The sequence below is a fragment of the Penicillium manginii genome (genome assembly GCF_028828005.1).
Source record: "Penicillium manginii strain IBT 31320 chromosome Unknown utg000002l:1.0-5564898.0:1.0-5567710.0, whole genome shotgun sequence".
NCBI classification, from domain to species: Eukaryota; Fungi; Ascomycota; class Eurotiomycetes; order Eurotiales; family Aspergillaceae; genus Penicillium; species Penicillium manginii.
Genome location: NW_026643103.1, coordinates 4,478,358 through 4,498,819, shown reverse-complemented (window position 1 = coordinate 4,498,819; position 20,462 = coordinate 4,478,358). Strand labels below are relative to the sequence as shown.

Genomic DNA, 20,462 nt, shown 5'->3' with positions numbered 1-20,462 from the left:
AGAGAGCTTTGTGGCGAGAATAATTCCCGTGATGAGGATGGACCCGCGCCATGGAATTGCCTCGACCGAAGCCCCGCTCAGAACAAATTAAATTGAATTTCAGCACTTAATGGCCAGTTCGATCATGAGTTCGAGAATAGAATCGAATCGGTGGCACGAACGAGTAAATGGCCATGGCGAATGCGGGGAGAGACCATGGAGTGGTGGTAAATGCCATCGTCATCAGTATATCATCGCATGGCCCTCCGCCACCTTTCTCCACGGGGATTCTCTCATAAATATAGGGACCTTGTGACTCCAGAGAGCTTGTTAACTTTTTCTTATGAGGTGAACTACCATTATTCAGTAAATCCATCACTGATCAACAAACAGTACTACTTGGTATGCATGTCCATCCCTATCCCCTCTACCTGGATACACTCGAGATGGGGTGTACATTGTCAATAATTATAAGATACTAATGTCTAGATTTCACGAGAAAGAATCAGTACACGAAGTCCTTTACCATGTCATCCAATAAGGAGACTATCTTGCGCTTCCCTGGCAGTACCGACCCAAAGTTTGCTGCAAAGCCCTCGCAATCTCAATCGCAGTCGCAGGGATGGAGTGAACAGGACAGCTCCAAATGGAGTCCTATTCAGTCGTTCAGTAGCCACATGGACAGCCAGGGCCATCCAGTGGCCGATCCTATCGGTGGCAAAGATGGACCCATGAAAGGCCAAAAGAAAGGCCATATCGATGAAAATAGCGATCTGTTTGATGCGATGAATGCCGAGACCGAGGACTTTGATTAAGAGGGACACGTGTATATGTATATTTAAAAAAATTAAAAAATTTCGCAGTACTATTTGAAATGAATTTGCAATGCAATGGATTAATGTGGAGCAGTGAACGTAGTGTAATGTAGTGAAGCGTAGAGTAGTCCACTAGTTAGTTCGTAGTTAGTTAGCTGCTAATAGTGGATGTACTTAGTGTATGCTATTGCCGTGGCAACGGACAACATTGACCATAGCGCACCTCATGCACCGCGATAGTCTTTCTTGATTCAATTGCATTGCACAATATCATTCAATCCATCATCGTTTATTGGGAATATTCCAATCAATCTTTGCAGAATGCGACTTGTCAACAACTGAATCCCTGAAACCGAACTCCGAACCCTGAAAGCCCAATAAGACTGATTGTTTGAATCGCGGGGGGCCCAACCGAGCGAACCACAGGAAGTTGAACTTGGAACTTGAAACTCCCAGAGAAGGGAACCGCGAACCAACGCGCATCAACAGTACCGACCCCCTCCCTTTTCATCCTTCACTTCACGTCACTCTTTTCTCCCCTTTCATTCCTCATCCCAACCAATATACTCTCATTCCCCCCCTCATTTCACGTGTATACGATTCATTGCATGTACAATCATCTCATCGACCGACGACGCGAGGCCGTCGACGCTTGTGTTCAATTATTAAAGGATCGCAGCAGGGAAATGGCGCTAGATCCGCGCTTCTTCAACCATATCGACCAGGCAGGGCCTGGTTCGATCTCCTCCGCTTCTTCCTCCGAGTTTTCGGCTACCACAGGCATCACGTCGCCTAGCATCCTGTCCACCTCCGCCTCCGCCGCCACGCTCAGATCCACCGCGTCTAGCCCCTCACTACGCGCCCGAGAAGGCATCCCAGTCCATCTCGCACGCCAGGATGCACCTGGCAGTCCGTCGCCGGGAGGAAATGTGCGCGTGGTGGTGCGAGTCCGAAAGTTTCTCCCTAGAGGTATGATAACATATCCCACAAGTCGCGCAGTGTGCCCCGAGGAGACTTTGGACAGCATAGGATACGCTAGACTCTACGATTTCTAACCACTATCCGACACAGAAATCCAACGTCAGGCGGAATGTCTTATCTCCATGGATCCCCACACCCAGACGACGCTTCTACATGCCCCTCAGCGCAGCCCTTCCGATCAAGCAAAGCCAAAGTTTCAAGCCCGTGGCAAGGTCCTCGAAGACAAGTCGTTCACATTCGATAATTCATTCTGGTCCCACGAAGAGGAGGATGAGCATTATGCGCATCAAGAGGAGGTATACAACTCGCTTGGAGAGGAGTTTCTAGATCATAATTTCGAGGGTTATCACACTTGCATATTCGCCTATGGACAAACGGGTTCCGGCAAGAGTTATACGATGATGGGTACACCTGAGCAGCCAGGATTGATCCCTCGTACCTGCGAGGATCTCTTTCAGCGCATCGAATCATCACCTTCGCCCGACATCAGCTATAATGTCCGGGTATCCTACTTCGAAGTATACAATGAGCATGTGCGAGACCTTTTGGTACCACGGACAGACCCCCCGCATTACCTTCGAATCCGCGAATCTCCATCGGAAGGCCCATACGTCAAGGACTTAACGGAGGTAACAGCAAGGAACTATGCAGAGTTGATGAAGTTTATGCGCAAGGGCGATGGCTCAAGAACCACGGCAAGCACCAAAATGAACGATACTTCTTCTCGATCACACGCCGTTTTTACAATAACTTTGAAGCAAATACATCACGATCTCTCTACAGACGAAACGACAGAACGCACGGCTCGCATTCGCCTTGTCGATCTCGCAGGTTCCGAGAGAGCCAAGTCGACCGAAGCAACTGGCGCACGGCTCCGTGAAGGTTCGAACATCAACAAGTCTCTTACAACTCTTGGCAGAGTGATAGCTGCGTTGGCAGATCCTAAAAAAACCCGTGGCGGCAGAAAAGGCAAAGACCTGGTACCATATCGTGACTCTATTCTCACATGGTTATTGAAAGATAGTCTGGGCGGCAATTCGAAGACGGCAATGATTGCATGTATTGCCCCTGCCGATTATGAGGAGACACTTTCCACTCTACGATACGCCGACCAGGCCAAAAATATTCGGACTCGTGCACGGGTTAACCAAGATCATCTATCAGCTGCCGAGCGCGACCAGCAGATTGCGGAGATGACCGAAACTATTCGCACCCTTCAACTGAGCGTGAGCCAAGCAAATGAAAACCAGCGTGCAAGTCAACTTCAAGACGAGAAATTGGATGAATACCAACAGAAGGTCGAGAAGATGCAGCGTTTGATGGAGGAAAGCCAGATGGTCAGCAAGTCCAAAATTCAACAGTTACAGACAGAAAATGAGGCACTGCGCCTACACCTGAAACTTGCCCTGGAAAGTCTCAAGAACCCAATTCCGCCAGTCAATATCCCTCAACGACAGCCTAGTCTCGCATCATTAGTGGAGGAATCTCCGTCTCCCCCAGCAACAAAAGAGAACCGTTCCCGAGAGGGCTCTCCCGCCTATTCAGAAACCGAGAGTGAAACCGATCTCTGGGAGGATGAGGATGATGAACCGACGGATATGAACGAGCAGGAGGCGTACCTGATGCAAAACCACATGCAGGATCTCCTTGGCGATTTGAGTGTTTTCAAACGGAAACTGGCTACCGACCATGAGCGCTGGCATCATGACGAGCAGACCGCGACTCGCAAACGTCGAGCTCTGAGGCAAATAGCTGCCAATAACCGTTAACTCTGGCGAGTTCCTGGTAGATTTTTGAGGCTTTTTGTATAGAATTGGTGTTAGCGGGCGCAGTCTTTGTTTCGATCTTTTGTTTGGGCTGAAGCCTCGCCCTTGGGCAGTGACCAGCCACTGTTGGGTAGCGATTTGATCATTCCGCCTTTTGATTTTGGTCTTTGAACAGCAGCGAGAGACCCCTTTGACGAATAACGAATTATGCAAGTTTCAAAGGCGATCGATCGCCCGGCGTTGCTCCGACCCGTATAGTCGTACTAGACTGCTTCTTCTGAGGCCGAAATAATCGTAAACTGAGCGCAAGTGTTTTTGAAAATCCTGAAAGTTCATTTATATCTCTATTACATGACTTGTAAACTCCAATATCATCGATATCATCTTGGTTGGTCAACATGAAGCAGCAGCAACGACGCCGGAGATTAGGGCTGCGGCGTTCGGTGGGCCGCTTATGGCATCACTTCTTTTTCCGTGAGTCAACCCTCCCTCCCCACCAAGCAACTCAAGGTCCCGCCAGAAGCCCCTCCAATACCGCGATTGAGTCATTAAAGATGGCGGACTCTGTTAAACCGGATCTGACCTCTTTGTCAACCACTGCGCCTTCCCAAGCGCCTCCCAACCCCGTCCCCGAAACTTCTCCCTCGCAGTCCCTACCAATCCGCGATTCAAACAGCGCAAAGCAGCCCGCACAATCTGAGAAAGGATCCTCAAAGCCCAAGGATGCACCCGCTGCTTCTTCCACAGGCGGCGATGGTGCCAGTGACAAGCCACTGACACCTGCGCAACTGAAGGCTAAGGCTAAGGCTGAGAAGGCCGCCCGGCGCGCGAAGGAGAAGGCCGACAGAGATGGCGGAGCTGGTGCTGCGGGCGGTTCAGCTCCTGATGCAGGCAGCCAACAGTCTCGTCCCCCAAACACACCAAAGAAGGATGTTGCCAGCGGAGGCGCTTCTCAGAAGGGACCCAAGGGTGCGCCGCCGCGCCGTGGATCTGGCCCAGTCACTCAGGCCAGTGCCGCCGAGCCGAAAAAGAAAAAGGAAGATAAGAGCGTTTCTGTATTCAGTCATTTATACGGCCAACAGCGAAGAACTACTGTTAATGGTGCTGCGAAGGAGGTGCACCCAGCTGTCCTGGCGCTCGGTCTCCAACTGCGAGACTATGTTGTCTGCGGTAGCAGTGCGCGATGCGTTGCGACCTTGCTTGCCTTCAAGCGGGTGAGTTTTTACTAGCCTTTTCCGAATTTCTAACATTTGGCATTGTTTTTTCTGACTTTCTTTTCTATTTTAGGTGATTGAATCTTACACCACTCCTCTGGGTACTTCGTTGGCCCGCCATTTGACGACCCATCTCAGTCACCAGATCAGCTACCTTTCGACATGTCGACCACTCGCCGTCAGCCAGGGTAACGCGATTCGCGCGTTGAAGCTGGCTATCGCGGGGATTGACCCTTCCACCCCGGAATCCTCTGCCAAGGCGACTCTGTGCGACTTTATTGACAATTTCATCCGCGAAAAGATTACTGTGGCGGATCAGGTTATCGCAGGAAGTGCGGTGGAAAAGATTGAGAACGGCGATGTGATAGTGACATTTGCCGGCAGCAACATCGTCAAACAAACTCTCCTACAAGCACACAAGGAAGGAAAGCGATTCCGCGTGTCGATTATTGATTCTCGCCCTCTCTTCGAAGGCAAGAGTCTTGCTCGGGCTCTGGCCAACGCTGGCCTTGACGTTCAGTATTCGCTCGTCCACGCTATCAGCCATGCTATCAAGGATGCTACAAAGGTTTTCCTTGGCGCACACGGCATGACCAGTAATGGTCGTCTTTACTCTCGCGTCGGTACCGCTTTGGTTGCCATGTCTGCCAAAGAGCGCGCCGGCGGCGTTGAAGTCCCCGTCATCGTTTGTTGCGAAACAATCAAGTTCTCCGACCGCGTTGCTCTCGACAGCATCGTCGTCAACGAAATCGCCGATGCCGACGAGCTGGTCCCCGCAAACCCCCCACAGCAAGTGACTGGCCTCCCCGACCCTGCCGCATTTACTACTCCCCCAGTCGAGCCTAAGAAAGGTGGCAAGGGCGCCTCTGCAGCTCCCACTGCTGACACCTCTGCCTCTACTCGTACCCCATCCCCCTCCCCCCCTTGCGAACTGGAAAGATACTCCTCACCTTCAGTTGTTGAATATCATGTATGACGTGACTCCGGCGGAGTACGTGGATATGGTGATTACGGAGATGGGCAGCTTGCCACCCAGCGCGGTGCCGATTGTCCACCGGATGAGTACGAATATCTGATAAGACTCTTTTATGCCCATGCTATATGTTACCATACCGCAAAAGTTGAGATGGCCTTGACTTCATTCTTATCAAGGCTCTTTTTTTGAGGAGAGATTTTACATGTTAACTTGTCCGCGCAGTAGTGGGGTCCTTTTTTTGTAATGACCCTCATCATTGTCTTTGTCTTGGGTTTCCGGAAAGAACTTTTAGATCTGAATACGAAGTGAATGAATATGTCCTGAATCTTGAACCTTCGAATGACGTTTCTACGATGTATCTCCATAGCTACCGGATAAGTCTCCCATGGGGTTGAAAGTAGGGTTTGCACGTCAATATGCTCCAGTGGAAGGAGTATTCGTCCACATTAGGCACATTAGGCACATTGATCTGGTTGTTGTTTCCTCAGTAGTTGTAAGTACTCAGATAATTGGCTTGGCTTGACCAGATATCCACCGCTTTCAAGCGGTGTGCGGGATTAATTCATTGTGCCCGTTGTCAACAACGAGCCTCTGGCTTGTCAACGACCCTCTAGCAACGTATTGAACAGGAAAACGTATTCCCCAATCGAGACCTTTGAATCTACCGAATTGCAACATATCAAAGCCTCGAACCTTTTCAATCAGCCAAAATGGTCCGTATCAGCTCCACCATCACTCCCCCAAACAAACCAACACCACCAACTAACAACCCACCAGAGCAAAGACTCCTCCGCAACACACATACACATGCACCAAGCTCGATTCGCAGACTTCTTCGAAGAATTCACACGCCCCCACACATCCTCCTCCTCAAATCCACACACCCTAAATGCATCCGCAACCAGCTCCCAACCAATCGGCGCTAGCAACGCAGTAACATACGGCTCGACAACCCAATCCAGCATCCCCTCCTTCCTCCCAATCGAGGACATCTACGTTGCGCCGCAGCACCAGCCGCCGAACCCGGAAGACGAAGATGACGTCGTGCCGGACCAACACGCTGCGTTCGGGATCGCGCGGGCCATGGAGCGCAGACGCGAGGCTGTTTGGAGGGATCTGGGTTTACAGGCGCTTGTTAATGGGCAGGGGCATGGGGGTGGTGCTGTTGCGGCGACGACAGGGGCTGGCGGTGGGACGGTTGGTTCCGGACCTGGCGCCACGTTGAGGGGGAGTGGTGGTGGTGCGGCGTCGGCTGCTAGTGCTGCTGTTCGAGTGAGGAGTGCTGGGAGGAAGATGGGTGGGCGGAGGACGGTTGGGTTACGATGAGGGAACGGGGGACCCTATGGTCTTGCTCTGCTCTGCTCTGCTCTGCTCTGCTCTGCTCTTTTCTATTCTCTTGTCTTGACTTTTTTGACTTTACATTGCGGGAGTCTCTGATACCCATTCCGCCTTACGGAGATTGTAATCTTTATTCTTTTGCGACATTGATTTCGTTTCATTGGTATTGCTGATGAGAAGAAACATTACCCCGAATCTTCGTGTTATAATCTTATTTGGCGCAGCAGCTGCTGCTCGCCATGGTTTGACTTCACGCCCCAACGCCTGGTGTAATGCAGATTGTGTATAACACCCCTTTTTAAATTCGGTTGATATCTACTCGGGCTCGCTCGTATAGCTTGTGGTCGAGCTGCTTCTGCTCACGCTCTTCGTCGGATATCACTCGTGGGTGAACCGCTAGCTGGGCGTAGGAACCGGCGCCGCGGCGCTTGGACAAAGTGCCGGGGTTTATGACGAGGACACTATCCACCACCTAGAGAGAAGTGAGATTAGTATAAGCTGTGAATAGTGGCAGCACGGCTATTTATATCGAGGAAAAACGAACCTTGACAAAGGGCGGCAGCATGCTAGGCACAAGCAGGATGTCTGGTCGGACATTCCACCACTCTCCAAGCTTCATATAAGGCAAATCCAGCATAGCACCTGTGGCGAGGGCACCCTCGGTACTTGGCTTTGGAAGACTAGCACGGCCGGATGGAGGGAACAGAGGGGAGAAGTGCCGTTGTTCAACAAGGTACTTGGGTAAACGGGTCAGTAGGTTGCCCTCAGCCGGGCGGCCATGGAGAACCTCCTCGCGCCGCAAATCAGAGAGGATATCATGTGAGCACATTCCAAAGACAGTCTCATTGAATGATAGTGTGACAGGATTAGAGACCATCCGGACTTGCTTTGGCAAACCGAGTTCCTTTTTAGGGAGTTGTTCCTGAGGCCATGAAACGTGTCGGCTTAGTGCATCCCGAACGGACGGGACCAGTACAATGGTAATGCTGGGCACGGCAGCCGCAAGGCGTGCCAGGGGTGTTGAGATGAGATGCCGGAAGACTGTAGTGAGTGTAGCTGTGTCGGGGTCAAGACCCTTGATCTCGGGTAACTCAATCTCTCCGGAAGCGACAAGAGGATGTTCAATATCCAGGAATGGACCCATTAAGACGAGACTGTCGGCGTAGCCCTCGGCGGCCTTTTGACAAAGCTCTTGTAGTGGTTCGAAATCCAGATTATCATCTGCTGTATACGGACCAGCCGCTACCATAACATTGAGAGGAGGATTGGCATCTCCGTTCTCGAGTCGCTCGTTGATATTTTCGAGAGCAACTGCTGGAGACGCAGCAGGTGGCAAGAGAGGGATCGGAAGAATCTCTTTCACTGTGAAGTAGTCTCCAGAAGGGTTGATCCCACGGAGTGCAACAATCTGGCCCGGGATAAAATTCAATCCAGGCACGGAATCGACTTTGAGGGGAACACGCCTGCCAGCTCCAGTCCTGCGCGAAGTTTCAAGCACCAAAGATGCCGGGTTCAGTTTCCCCTCAAGGGAATCCGATGCAATTCGACCCACAGCGATGATTTCAGATGTACTTTGAGTGGCCGCACTTCCAAAAGTGAGCTCGTCCGAGTCATAGTGTTTTTGGTAAATAGCGGCGAACTCGTCAATCCGGTCATCTAAGATCTCGGACGCCTCGGAGAGGCGCATTCCCATAGGCTTGTATCCGAACTTCTTCAAATCTGTATTGGCGGTAGGTTTGATCCGTGCCTCGGAGAACGGGGCCATTGGTGTGACGGGTGGCGAAAGATGCGAATTGAGCGTTTCTATTGTTTGGCCGGCGTTTGAACGGTCAGCGAATGCGACGGATCTGTTTTTTTTTTTGTGTTAGTGTATCCAATGAACCACATTCATCCATCTACCCGTCAATTCCAGAAGGATATCGCATACTGTGTGCCATTGATAGCGCCATTGATCGTCGAGCTGGTTGTTTTGGCACCCATTGGCGATCCATTGCTCTCGACTCGTCCGAATTTTGGCGCAGCGGGTGACGAGAAGTTGGACTTGCGCTTCACAGAACCTCCGTTCAAGGGCCGACCATTTGCAGAACCTGGTGTCAACCCGTCCAGCCTAGAGGAAGTCAGTTTATCTCCTCTCTTGAGATCACCCCACATGGCCAGTTGCATACATTCCAAACATATCAGTGCCTGCTGCCGCACGCGGGGTCCCGACAGCTGCGGTCCTCCTGTCTGTCTGTCGACCAGATTTGGCGCGACTCTCACGCTCGAGGGCTTCTTGAACATCCTTCTTGAATCCCCGAACAGTGTCAAGATTCAACTTTGTGTCCTCGCCCATCTTCATGCTGTAGGACTCCCATTTGTAGAAGAGCTCTTCCGCGGAGATCGAGTGTACCCGTAGGATGGATTGAAGCTCCGCAAGAACATCTTTGGGCAGGCCATCTGGGAAGGAGGCCGCAAAGAGTTCATTGAGCTCTGCTGCAGCGTCAGCCATCGTGTGCGCGGGGTTTGTGAAACGAGGTCGTCGAGGATGTCGAATGTCCAACTCTCCAACTCTCAACTCCGCGACGCGCGACGCGCCAGGCGTGTCCGTTAGTCAGCCTGGCCCAAAGAGGCAATATGCGAACCGGCAGATCACAGTGGGCCGTGGGTCCTCCAAATACCAATTAGCTTCGATCCTTGACCGAAACATTTGAGAGACTCCCAGGTGGCACGCATTGACACATTCACAACTACCGTCAGATCATCATGACCGCCAATGACTCTGCCGAAGTGGCAGCAACTGTGCTGCCCACCAACAATGGTGCTGTGATCCCAGAGACCGCCCCAACATCTGTGGAACAACCGAGCACACCAGCTGCTGCTGATCTCGATCTCCCGACCTCTGCCGCCGATGGTCTCATCCAGAAGCCATTCGGCAAGCCGCTCGAGTCCAGCAAGCCCCAGCCTCCTGCAAAACTTACCGCGGACCAGCAGACGAAGTACGACATCTTCCTCAAGACTGTCTCTGGCTGGACCACCATTCCCAACACGGCCGCAAAGGATGCCTCGTCCTCTCCTATTACCGACGATGAGCGAATGTGGTTGACTCGGGAATGTCTGCTGCGTTACTTGCGCGCTACCAAGTGGAATGTTGCGGAGGCTGAGACTCGGATCAAGGCTACCCTTACCTGGCGGCGAGAATACGGCATGGAGAAATTGACTCCGGACTATATCTCCATTGAGAATGAGACTGGCAAACAGGTGCTCCTGGGTTATGATATTCACGGCCGGCCGTGTCTTTATCTGCTGCCCTCGAAGCAGAACACCGAGAAGAGCGAGCGTCAAGTCCAGCACTTGGTTTTCATGCTTGAGCGTGTCATTGATCTCATGGGACCGGACCAGGAGACCTTGGCCCTGCTGGTCAACTTTAGTGACACTAAGTCCGGACAGAGTGCCAGCATTGGCCAGGCGAGAGAAACTCTGAGCATCCTCCAGAACCACTACCCTGAGCGCCTAGGCCGTGCGCTCGTGATCAATGGTAGCTATGATACCTTCTTACTGTTTTTGCACAATGCTAATTTCGAAACCACATAGTTCCTTTCTTGATCTGGGGTTTTTTCAAAGTGATCACGCCTTTTATCGACCCATTGACTCGGGAAAAGCTCAAGTTCAACGAAGATCTGCGAGAGCACGTTCCCCCCAGCCAACTGTTGAAGACTGTTGGAGGTGACGTTGAGTTCAAATATGATCACGCGACCTACTGGCCCACCTTGAACAAGCTGGCTGATCAGCGCCGTGAAGCTTACCGCGAACGGTGGATCCAGGGTGGCAAGCAGGTTGGCGAGATCGAGAACTACCTGAAGGGCGAGAACATTCCCTCCGTCTCTCAGACTACCAACGGACAAGCAGAATAATCTTTCTGTCGATACTCTTGGTCCAAAACGCTTGCTCTTATTGAATAATACCCATTGGTGTACCCTGCATCCTTATTCTCGCACTTTGGCCTGATACATACCCTTACCTGCATCTGTTCACATCGTTTATTTTGCACTTGGTTACATATTAGCCTTTGGTCATAGACATTCTTAGAATTTGCAGATAATACACTGATAGATCTATCTTAGCAATGCCTTTTTAAAGGTCGTATGGCTCCCTTGGTTTTGCTCGGAAACTTCGAAATATCATAGAGAGGTATATACCTCCGACATACAATACTACCATCTGTTCCATGTGGTGTTTTTACTACATTTCTTTTGGCTTCCAAGGTTGTTGTTCAAGTTGAGGATTGAACAACAACATTGGAAAACATCAGTTCACTAACCTCACTAGGTAGCAGCCACTTAAACATCGAGTCCGTACCCAGGTAGCTCCCATTTACCTAGGTAATTTTTGCAGGCGAGTTGAGAAAGCACTCTCCCGCCATAGTCAATTATTGGCAAATCTACCAGGTTCAGAACCATAACCGGCCTCCACACCATCATGTGCATCCATACGCTTGAATGCCTGGCCCACTTCTTTCTCCCAGTCCGTGATTGCGACAAATACCCATTCCAAGATTGCTGCAAACCAAAGTGCCGTACAGTTACTCATCCAAAGCCCTTTAAGGCCCCATCCATGGAATGCAAGATAAATACCCAGAGGAATACCAAAGCAGTAGTAGGAAACGATGTTGATAGCAGCTCCCAAATGTTGCCGTCCAACCCCTCGCAATGTGCCACCACAGCTCCCATTGATACCATCTGCAATCTGGAACAGAGCCACAAAAGGCATAACCTCGGCTGTCAATTCAACCACCTGTGGGTCATTGTTAAAGAGTTTGGCGAATTGGTACCGGGTAGACATGAGCACTACCAGGACAATAGTGCCGAAGAATATTGAAAGCAACGTGGACAAGTGAGCGGTTCGATAAGCACCCCTTCCATCTCGCTGCCCCAGTTTATTACCGACTCGAGATGAAGTGGTGACGCCGAGTCCGAATGGAATCGTGTTCAGGATAAGATCGGCGGTCATAATAACGCTTTGAGAGGCTAGAGCGACGTTTCCCAGACGGCCAGCCACCAGGGCGACGATTTCAAATGCCCACCACTCCGTACCGATATGCATAATTCCAAGGAGTGCTAATCTTGTGAATGTCCATAAGTTTTGGAAGGCTGCCCGCGACCATCCTCCCCAGCATTCGGATCCACTCACAAACCGTGAGTATAGAACTAGCAATAGAAATGAAGACCAATATGATATATTAGCCGCAATTGGGGCGCCGAGAAGTCCAATTTTTAGAGTGTAGCAGAATAAATAGCACAATCCGGCGTTGAGAGGAGATGTGATCATAAGGACGTAAGTCCCAGCGCGCATGATTCCTAGTAAGACAATCCATTCAAATTAGTGGAAGCAAAAAGAAACACGGAAGCTTCGACATGTATCTACCTTGCGCTTGAAGATACTTCTTCATGGTCTCGAAGTAGATATAACCAAGCCCGCCGGGGATGAGAGCCGTCAAAAACCGAGAGCTTTGATAAGATATCTCAGGATTCTGTCCCAAGGCCAAGAAAATGGGGTTCGAAAACGCCCAAATGATTGCGATTGGGATATAGAAGATCCCGAACACCAAGAATGCACGCTGCAGCAGAATTCCTAGATCCTGCTTACTCTCACTACCGGTGAATGCCGAGGAGGCGAGGGTATCCAGGGCCGTTGTTCCTCCGAGGGCAATCATCCATCCAGTAACCGCGGCAAACATCATTGAAAATGCGGCAACAGCAAGATTTTGTGGCGATGAGTGGCCAACCACAACCACAGTGATTGTTTGTAGGCTCATCTGCAGCATATAAGCCAGAATGACCGGAGCGGCGCCTTTGAACAGTATCCAAAATTCGAGAAAAGCTCCTTTTGCCTGGGGTGAGCGGCTCATTTGATTCATCCCATCGTTATTGCGCTGCCGTGTTGTCTCATATCCGACGGGCCTGGGGATGAGTGAGGAGAACTCGTTCGGACCATCACTAGAGTTTGGCTTGCCATTTCCATCTACATCTGCCATATCGGTGCAATGTTCAGGAGGCAATAGAACAGGCTCAGGGTCTCCAGAGCTCAGATTGGAGATGAAAAAATGACGAGAAATGAAGAGTGTGCGCTTATGTACTTGACAAGGGACTGCAGATCGTGGGGTACTCATGCAGTTGAGTTCAAGTCCCAAGCAAGGGTTATGGGTTGCGGTCGAAAGAATATGAATCGCGGTTCGAGACAGTTGGCGACCGGGTGGACTTTTATCCCGGGCTGAATGATTGACAAAGTTTTCCATTCATGCAACTAACAGCTTCTGCTATGATTTACAGAGCACTGCAGGGATCAACGCCGGAAATGGGCAACGTTGTGGGTCTTCCGTGCATGGATATTTCCACTTGACAAGCATGTTGTGGCTCGTTATGTGACTGGAATCTCTACGTATTAGTTAATTTCTTGTAAGCTGATGCCCGACAACGTCAGCTTTCTGTGAGATTGACCAATTGATAGCCCCCAACATAGGACCGGTTATCAAAAGTGTATGAGAATGCTTTGTTTCCTAAGCGAGGGGCGGGATCAAAGTAATATTCAGAAAGAATGAATGGGACAAGGGACTCAAAACAAATAGTTTCTATGTTTTATCTCTAGTCTCTAGTTAGCTTGAAAGTGACATCTCGGTGGCTGGGATTTGCCTGGCTTCTCTACAGGTCAAACTGGCAGGGAATGGGGTGAGAATCACATACGTTACCAGTAATATCCATAAGACAAATTCAAACGGAAGCTACTTGCATCTCGACTTCGTATTTGTGTACATTAGTACTACCTCCGTACTTTATGTACCGGGTTGTTAAGAGGTTCTCTTGGGACTCATGGTTCATGCGAGCCAGAGCTCTCTCGTGTTCATCTTAACTTTGATGCAACGAACCGGTTGATCTACCAATCAGGATCGGCAGCCTTGTTACACAACATTTGTAGATCCCCGTTCTCTCTCTGTACATGGCTGAAAGGGGTGTAACGTAACGCGTGGATTATGAGGACCTTTGTGATCAGTTTCTGCTTGAATATCATGACTCTAGTACTGTACATAAGAGGTTCTCTCTAGCCTTGAATATACCGAAATCGCTTCAGTTCCCAAATGGAAATAAACTTGAACGATAACAGCTAGTAGTACTTTATGGGGACAATATGGCATCCCAGAAGAGGGCCTCACTTGAAAGGCTACTAGTAATAAATGATACTTAGTATAGCTTACTACTACTAGTATCCTTGACCCGCCCTCCTATGTTCGGAATTGGCTATGGAATAAAACAAGAGGAAGAATTTTATCGTTGACCCTCGAATAAGCGATGCAAATGCAAACGCAAATAAAAATGACAATGAAACCCTCTGTCGGTACTCGGAGCTTCTCCGCATGGACCTAACGGAGACAGACTAGTTTTCCCCGTCGTCGGAATTGATTGCCCTTTTCTCAAAGCGCGGCCCACTTCTCTGCCCCTCTTGCTGATAACTACGGAGTAGTACTCAAAGTACTATATACACTACCCCCTCCAATGTTATTCCTAATTCCATTCTAATTTCCCGCATCTTTTCATATTCTCTAAAATGGCCTCAGTGGAGATTGTCGCCCCCAATGGGCAGCGCTACCAGCAGCCCACCGGGCTATTTATCAACAACGAGTTTGTTCCAGCGACCAGCGGCCAAACCATCACCTCCTTGGACCCCGCGTTAGTTCTTCCAGAGCTCTCTATTTCTATATCCCATGCAATGGACTAATTCTGAACAGCACAGATAAACCCATTGCCACTGTCGATGCTGCTAGTGCCGAAGATGTCGACCGCGCAGTGCAAGCCGCCAAAGCTGCCCTGGTTCATCCATCCTGGAAGCTCCTCCCCGCAACCGAGCGAGGCCAGCTGATGGGTCGTCTCGCCGACCTTCTTGAGAAAAACAGGGAGCTCTTAGCCACAGTCGACGCCTGGGATAATGGTAGGCCTGGTTCTGTATAACTGCCAATTTTTATGCATAAGCTAAATCTTATCCCAGGAAAACCCTACCATGTCGCGTTCGAGGAAGATCTCACGGAAGCCATCACCACTATTCGATACTATAGTGGCTGGGCCGATAAGACTTTTGGACAGACCATCAACACCACCCCTCAGAAGTTCGCCTATACCATCCGTCAGCCGATCGGAGTTGTTGCCCAGATCATTCCCTGGAACTACCCTCTGGCCATGGCAAGCTGGAAGCTGGGACCTGCTCTGGCCTGCGGCAACACTATTGTTCTGAAGCCTGCAGAGCAAACCCCTCTCAGCGCGCTCATTCTCGGCAAGCTGATCAAGGAAGCTGGCTTCCCACCAGGTGTGATTAACATCGTCAACGGCTACGGTCGGGATGCAGGTGCTGCCCTGGCATCTCACCCACTCGTCGATAAGGTGGCCTTCACTGGATCCACTGGAACCGCCAGGGAAATCATGAAGATGGCAGCAGGTTCCTTGAAGAATATTACTCTCGAGACTGGAGGCAAGTCGCCATTGCTGGTGTTTCCTGATGCCGATATGGACCAAGCAGTCAAGTGGTCGCACTTTGGTATCATGTCGAACCAGGGCCAAATCTGCACCGCCACCTCGCGGATCTTCGTGCACCGTGATATTCTACCTACTTTCCTGGAGAACTTCAAGAAGGCCGTGGAAGAGGTGAAGATTGGCGATCAGTGGGACACGAATACCTTCCAAGGTCCCCAGGTCACTCGTGCGCAATATGAGCGCATTCTGTCTTACTTCGAGATTGCTAAGAGTGAGGGCGCTACTATTTTGACCGGTGGTGCTCCTCATACTCCTGCCGATTTGAGCAACAAGAATGGATACTTCGTCCAACCTACAGTTATCACAGATGTCACAGACTCCATGCGTATTGTTCAAGAGGAGGTGTTTGGACCCGTTGTTGTCATCTTGCCTTTCGATAGCGAGGAGGAGGCTATCCAACGTGCTAACAACAGCCAATATGGTTTAGGCGCCGCAGTGTTCACTACTGACCTTGAGCGCGCTCATCGTGTTGCTTCCGAGATTGAGTCCGGTATGGTCTGGATTAACAGCAGCCAGGATTGTGATCCCCGGGTTCCATTCGGAGGTGTCAAGCAGAGTGGTATTGGTCGTGAGCTTGGCGAGGCAGGTCTAGAAGCTTATAGCCAGATCAAGGCCGTTCATGTGAACATGGGCAACAAGCTATGAAGATGACCAGAGCAATGTATATAGATGAATGTGTTTATGATAGAATTTAGAACAATCCATGATGGCCTTTGTCAACTTGAAGCATTAGAACTTTGAAAACTACCAGTAGAAGTGATACTAGTAGTAGTAGAAAACTAGACATGGTTTGAAAGTAAGATACTACTACCTTATTTGGACTTTGACTTTGACAAACTTCAGGAAACTTTGGAAACTACTAGTACTAGTTCTACTGGAAATCGATGTTTGCGCCCATACGCCATCCATGGATAGCAAAAAAGAAACTTAAGTGCTTTCAAGCCTGCCTAGCTAGAGCATAATATTAAGACACTGGCAATTTACCTAATAATAACCATTGTATACCATCAAATTAATCGTACCCGGCAGGTCGGAGTCTCATTCCCCCAAATGTGGTGGGTCCACCAAGTCGGGGCAGGTCATTCCGACCTATAGAAATCCACCCCACCTATCTATACCAGCCAGCATGGGATGGATTAGGGACCAAGTTGAACACAAGAAGAAAGCAACTCCGTTCTATGCAAGTATATTTACAAGTGACTTTCGCACTCACTAGATCAGCTCATACAACCCCTCCATCTTTTACCCCTCCAAACCTCCTTCAAATCTAAACACATCCTTCCAAACCAACAACATCAACATCAACAACAGCCTTCAAAATGTCTTCCGAACTTACGGGTATCATGGTGGCCCTGATCACCCCCTTCAACGACGATCAGACCAAGATCGACGAAGGCCGTCTGCAGGCTCACATTGAGCACCTCATCAAGGCCGGCGTCCACGGCCTTGTGCCCGGCGGTAGCACTGGTGAATTCACAGTTCTGTCCACAAGCGAACGCAAGCAGCTCACCGAGCTTTGCGTTAAGTACGCCGCCGGCCGCGTTCCCGTCATCATCGGTACCGGCAGCTGCTCCCACGATGAAGCCGTCGAGCTCTCCGTCCACGCTGGCCAAGCCGGTGCCACCGCCGTCATGGTCGTCCCTCCTTTCTACGACCCCGTTAGCCTGGAGCAATTGGAGGAGCTATTGAGCGAGATCCACACCAAGTCCAAGCTTCCTATTATGTACTATAACATCCCCGGTGCTTCTGGATTGACCCTCTCTCCAACAGAGATTGCCGGTCTGTCCAAGGTTGGCGTCAAGTACCTCAAGGATACATCTGGCAACGCGCCAGCCCTTACAGAGTTGATTTTCGGTCTCTCGGATAAAATCACAGCCTTTAATGGTTGGGATACCCTTACTTTCTACGGTCTCGCGGCTGGATGCCCCGGTGGCGTGTGGGGAGCCGCAAACTTCATCCCCGAACTGGCTGTTGAGCTTTGGGACGCCGTTGCTGTGCAGGGAGATCTCAAGCGTGGCCGTGAGCTCTGGACTAAGGCTTTCCCTATTTGCAAGTTCCTCGAGGCACACAACTACTGCGGTGCGGTCAAGACTGGCGTGGAGCTGATTGGGCAGCCTACTGGTGGCCTGCGGAAGCCTTTCTCCCTTCTCAAGCCTGAGCTGCAGGCTGAGCTGAAGCAATTGCTTCAGAATGCTGGTGTGAAGACTATCTAGATCTGTTTACGTTTTTATGTGAAAATTTACTATAGAGAGAATGTTATGCCACGGCAATGAGTCACTTCATCGTTTCTTCATGGAGTATAACTATGCAGAGTAATCGCTAGTAGTCACAGTCATTAAATAAATAAACAAATGGTGGTATGAAGACAAATGTAGAAAGGGCTTCAACAGAAGAGGGGCCAAATTTGCTCCTCTTTCACAATATCAATCCAACATGGCATCGAATCACCTCGGTTCGCTGCCAAGTGCTCATCTTGTCTCTGCCATGATTTGACCATTATGTCGCGGGCTGTAGCAAATGATGCATACCCACACGTCGAGCTCGCATCATCGAGCCATTGCATAATCGCGTTACGCCGTGGCGTAGTGAGAGCTTCACATCCAGCAATAAAAGCAGGCCAAGCTGTCCCAGGCCCCGTCGGGCCGTCTTCTAACAGCGAGGCTTTGCATTCCCCGAGCGCGTAAATTACGCTATCGACATGCCCTTGTAGGACAGCCGGGTGAGCTTCGCGAATCCTGCGGTAGAAGAAGATGACGAGCGCGCTATTCAGAGCTTCCAACATGTGCGCATGTGGTTTGGATGCGGCCTGGAGATCAGTGACTCTGCCCCTCGCTAGACCGAGATTGAAAGAGCAGATGAGATTTTCCAGCCGCGTTGCACGGCGTTGTATACATTCCCAGGCCTCGAGGCTGATATTTCTGCCCAAGTTTCGGGCGACTAGAAATGTCGTCAAAACATTTGCCAGTCTTGTGGTCTGAGATACTAGACTGAGCCATGTTTCTGGGATTCCATAGATTTGCTTGTATAGGGTTTCGGGGAAGCTGCGGGAGTCGTGAAGATGTATGTCGTGGAACCCAGAGGCTCGATCCTTGGGTTCGTCGATGTTGAGGTCGCTGTCTGAATTTTGGTTTTCAAGGCGCAGAAAGTCATCGAGCTTGGAATTGGGCTCGTTTGGTACTATCGTATTGTTGTTGCTCGCCAGGCTAGAAGCATGGGATCGTGATGAAGTGCCAAGTGACGCGAGGCATGAAAAGGAGAGGCTGTAATCGTGGAGGACGAAGGTGCTTTCGCCCACTATTCGTAGCCAAGTGTAGACATGATGTAATAAGCGCGCTTTTTTAGATATTCGCCGCTTTGACAGTCCTCGGAGACGTAGCAGCCTTTCTGCATCGATCAAAAAGCAGCGAGCATGCTGTTGTTGCCCGGATAGAATCTAAATTCGTCAGCGAAGGCTCGTGAAAGTTCGCAGCGGGAAGTGAAGGGACTTACTGCATATTGTGTGAGAATATTGGCAGCCATAAGCTGGTCCTTGTATTTTGCCTTCTTTGGGCCCTGGGTCTCGTACTGTAAAGACGTCTGGATATGGTCTTTTGCTTTCTGATATGTCTGGTTTGCAATCCGAAGCCAATGCTCGGTAGATTGTGTCGGGTCTGATGGTGGCTTTAGGGCCAGATCAATAGCTGAGCACGCAAGAAGGCCATAAAGATTCGCAAGTCTAGCATGGCTTATCCCTTCTGTTCCGAGGAAGGTTGTGTCGCCAAATGCCACGACCGCCGCTGGTAGGTTCAAAATTTTCCATGGGGACTTCTGGCCAAATGGAATAGCCATTATTTGAGGAATAACAATATCTTGAAAGTGTTTTAGTAGGAATTGAGCCTCCTTCGATACGTCTGTTTCCATGGAGGCCATCTCTATTGGAGTTTGCCGAGGAGTCATCCTTTGCATGGGATCTTCTGGGCCTTGAGCGAAATTCTGAAGAAGTAGGGCATCGTTCGTGAGATCAAATGATAAATCGTTAGGCATAGTTAGAGTTGGATGAGTCGCGAATCCTGTTTGGTCAGGACTGAAGCTAAGAAGGTCGGACCAATGTAGGAAATCGTCCATTTGAGATAGTGAGTCAATTATTGACACCGGGCTGGAATCCAGAATTTCCAAAGGAATGATTGGATCTATCGAGTCTCCAACAGGCAATGGATCGATAGAAGCTGGTTCATTCTCCTGTGTTGCCACAGAATCTTCTTCTGCTGGATGTTCTGAGGCCGATCCTGTAAAGTCAAGGACTGCAAAGGGACCGATGACAATGTCATGATTGAGTGACCGATCTGGGTCTCGCGATCTTGTGTCGACTTCGGCCAAGGATGCATCAATAGAACCAGAAATCAGATTGCTTCCGAGGGCCGTGCTCATAGCCAGCCGAGATTCCTCTATTCGTTTGATTAGCTTGGTTGTGCGAGAAAAAACGTATCAAGTGCCCCATACCTGTGTAGAGATGTCGGCGAGTGCCACGGTGGCTCCCATCGACATCGCCGAGCTCATCATCACGCATCCAAAGGACTTGATCGGGAAATCCTTCACATGTAACCCCAAGAGCTCGGCAAGTCCGGCATGCCGGACGTTTCTGATCGCATTTGACATGTCGCCGTCTGCAAGTACTGCAGCCACCCAGTACATGGGATCTGCGGGCGCGCGCTCGCTTTGAGCTCGCCATAGTACTAAGCCTGTTGATACAAATTGATTCAGGAATCGGAATTGCTTGTATTAATTCAAATCAATGAAGTCCATGGCGAGGAATGAAAATCCGGGGAGATGGAAGCTTGGAGCCCCGCAAACCCGTGGTCGGA

At 50.2% G+C, this 20,462-nt stretch overlaps 10 protein-coding genes across 10 annotated transcripts; 7 read left to right on the top strand and 3 right to left on the bottom strand.

Annotated features, from left to right (window-relative positions):
* Positions 1-506: 506 nt before the first annotated feature.
* N7533_002975 (uncharacterized protein) lies at positions 507-794 on the top strand (the record flags this gene model as incomplete). Its single annotated transcript, XM_057099625.1, has 1 exon — positions 507-794. One exon carries the CDS (start codon positions 507-509, stop codon positions 792-794), a length of 288 nt encoding a protein of 95 aa, XP_056964761.1.
* Positions 795-1,402: 608 nt separating this feature from the next.
* On the top strand, positions 1,403-3,544 carry N7533_002974 (kinesin-3 family protein uncB; the record flags this gene model as incomplete). The annotated part of the gene is made up of 2 exons (XM_057099624.1): positions 1,403-1,763; positions 1,866-3,544. The coding sequence occupies 2 exons, from the start codon at positions 1,403-1,405 to the stop codon at positions 3,542-3,544; spliced, it is 2,040 nt and encodes a 679-aa protein (XP_056964760.1).
* Positions 3,545-3,939: 395 nt separating this feature from the next.
* N7533_002973 (translation initiation factor eIF2B subunit delta) lies at positions 3,940-5,831 on the top strand (the record flags this gene model as incomplete). Its single annotated transcript, XM_057099623.1, has 4 exons — positions 3,940-4,755; positions 4,829-5,548; positions 5,592-5,657; positions 5,712-5,831. The coding sequence occupies 4 exons, from the start codon at positions 3,940-3,942 to the stop codon at positions 5,829-5,831; spliced, it is 1,722 nt and encodes a 573-aa protein (XP_056964759.1).
* A 610-nt stretch (positions 5,832-6,441) lies between these two features.
* On the top strand, positions 6,442-7,057 carry N7533_002972 (uncharacterized protein; the record flags this gene model as incomplete). The annotated part of the gene is made up of 2 exons (XM_057099622.1): positions 6,442-6,444; positions 6,509-7,057. The coding sequence occupies 2 exons, from the start codon at positions 6,442-6,444 to the stop codon at positions 7,055-7,057; spliced, it is 552 nt and encodes a 183-aa protein (XP_056964758.1).
* Positions 7,058-7,367: 310 nt separating this feature from the next.
* N7533_002971 (DNA-directed DNA polymerase alpha subunit POL12) lies at positions 7,368-9,557 on the bottom strand (the record flags this gene model as incomplete). The annotated part of the gene is made up of 4 exons (XM_057099621.1): positions 7,368-7,541; positions 7,614-8,916; positions 8,997-9,176; positions 9,235-9,557. 4 exons carry the CDS (start codon positions 9,555-9,557, stop codon positions 7,368-7,370), a joined length of 1,980 nt encoding a protein of 659 aa, XP_056964757.1.
* Positions 9,558-9,811: 254 nt separating this feature from the next.
* Positions 9,812-10,959, top strand: N7533_002970 (CRAL/TRIO domain protein; the record flags this gene model as incomplete). Its single annotated transcript, XM_057099620.1, has 2 exons — positions 9,812-10,583; positions 10,640-10,959. 2 exons carry the CDS (start codon positions 9,812-9,814, stop codon positions 10,957-10,959), a joined length of 1,092 nt encoding a protein of 363 aa, XP_056964756.1.
* Positions 10,960-11,470: 511 nt separating this feature from the next.
* Positions 11,471-13,079, bottom strand: N7533_002969 (MATE family efflux transporter; the record flags this gene model as incomplete). Its single annotated transcript, XM_057099619.1, has 2 exons — positions 11,471-12,402; positions 12,470-13,079. The coding sequence occupies 2 exons, from the start codon at positions 13,077-13,079 to the stop codon at positions 11,471-11,473; spliced, it is 1,542 nt and encodes a 513-aa protein (XP_056964755.1).
* Positions 13,080-14,644: 1,565 nt separating this feature from the next.
* N7533_002968 (aldehyde dehydrogenase ALDH) lies at positions 14,645-16,266 on the top strand (the record flags this gene model as incomplete). The annotated part of the gene is made up of 3 exons (XM_057099618.1): positions 14,645-14,766; positions 14,826-15,025; positions 15,083-16,266. 3 exons carry the CDS (start codon positions 14,645-14,647, stop codon positions 16,264-16,266), a joined length of 1,506 nt encoding a protein of 501 aa, XP_056964754.1.
* A 674-nt stretch (positions 16,267-16,940) lies between these two features.
* On the top strand, positions 16,941-17,834 carry N7533_002967 (dihydrodipicolinate synthase family protein; the record flags this gene model as incomplete). Its single annotated transcript, XM_057099617.1, has 1 exon — positions 16,941-17,834. The coding sequence occupies one exon, from the start codon at positions 16,941-16,943 to the stop codon at positions 17,832-17,834; it is 894 nt and encodes a 297-aa protein (XP_056964753.1).
* A 170-nt stretch (positions 17,835-18,004) lies between these two features.
* Positions 18,005-20,329, bottom strand: N7533_002966 (Zn(II)2Cys6 transcription factor; the record flags this gene model as incomplete). Its single annotated transcript, XM_057099616.1, has 3 exons — positions 18,005-19,054; positions 19,111-20,045; positions 20,101-20,329. The coding sequence occupies 3 exons, from the start codon at positions 20,327-20,329 to the stop codon at positions 18,005-18,007; spliced, it is 2,214 nt and encodes a 737-aa protein (XP_056964752.1).
* Positions 20,330-20,462: the final 133 nt, after the last annotated feature.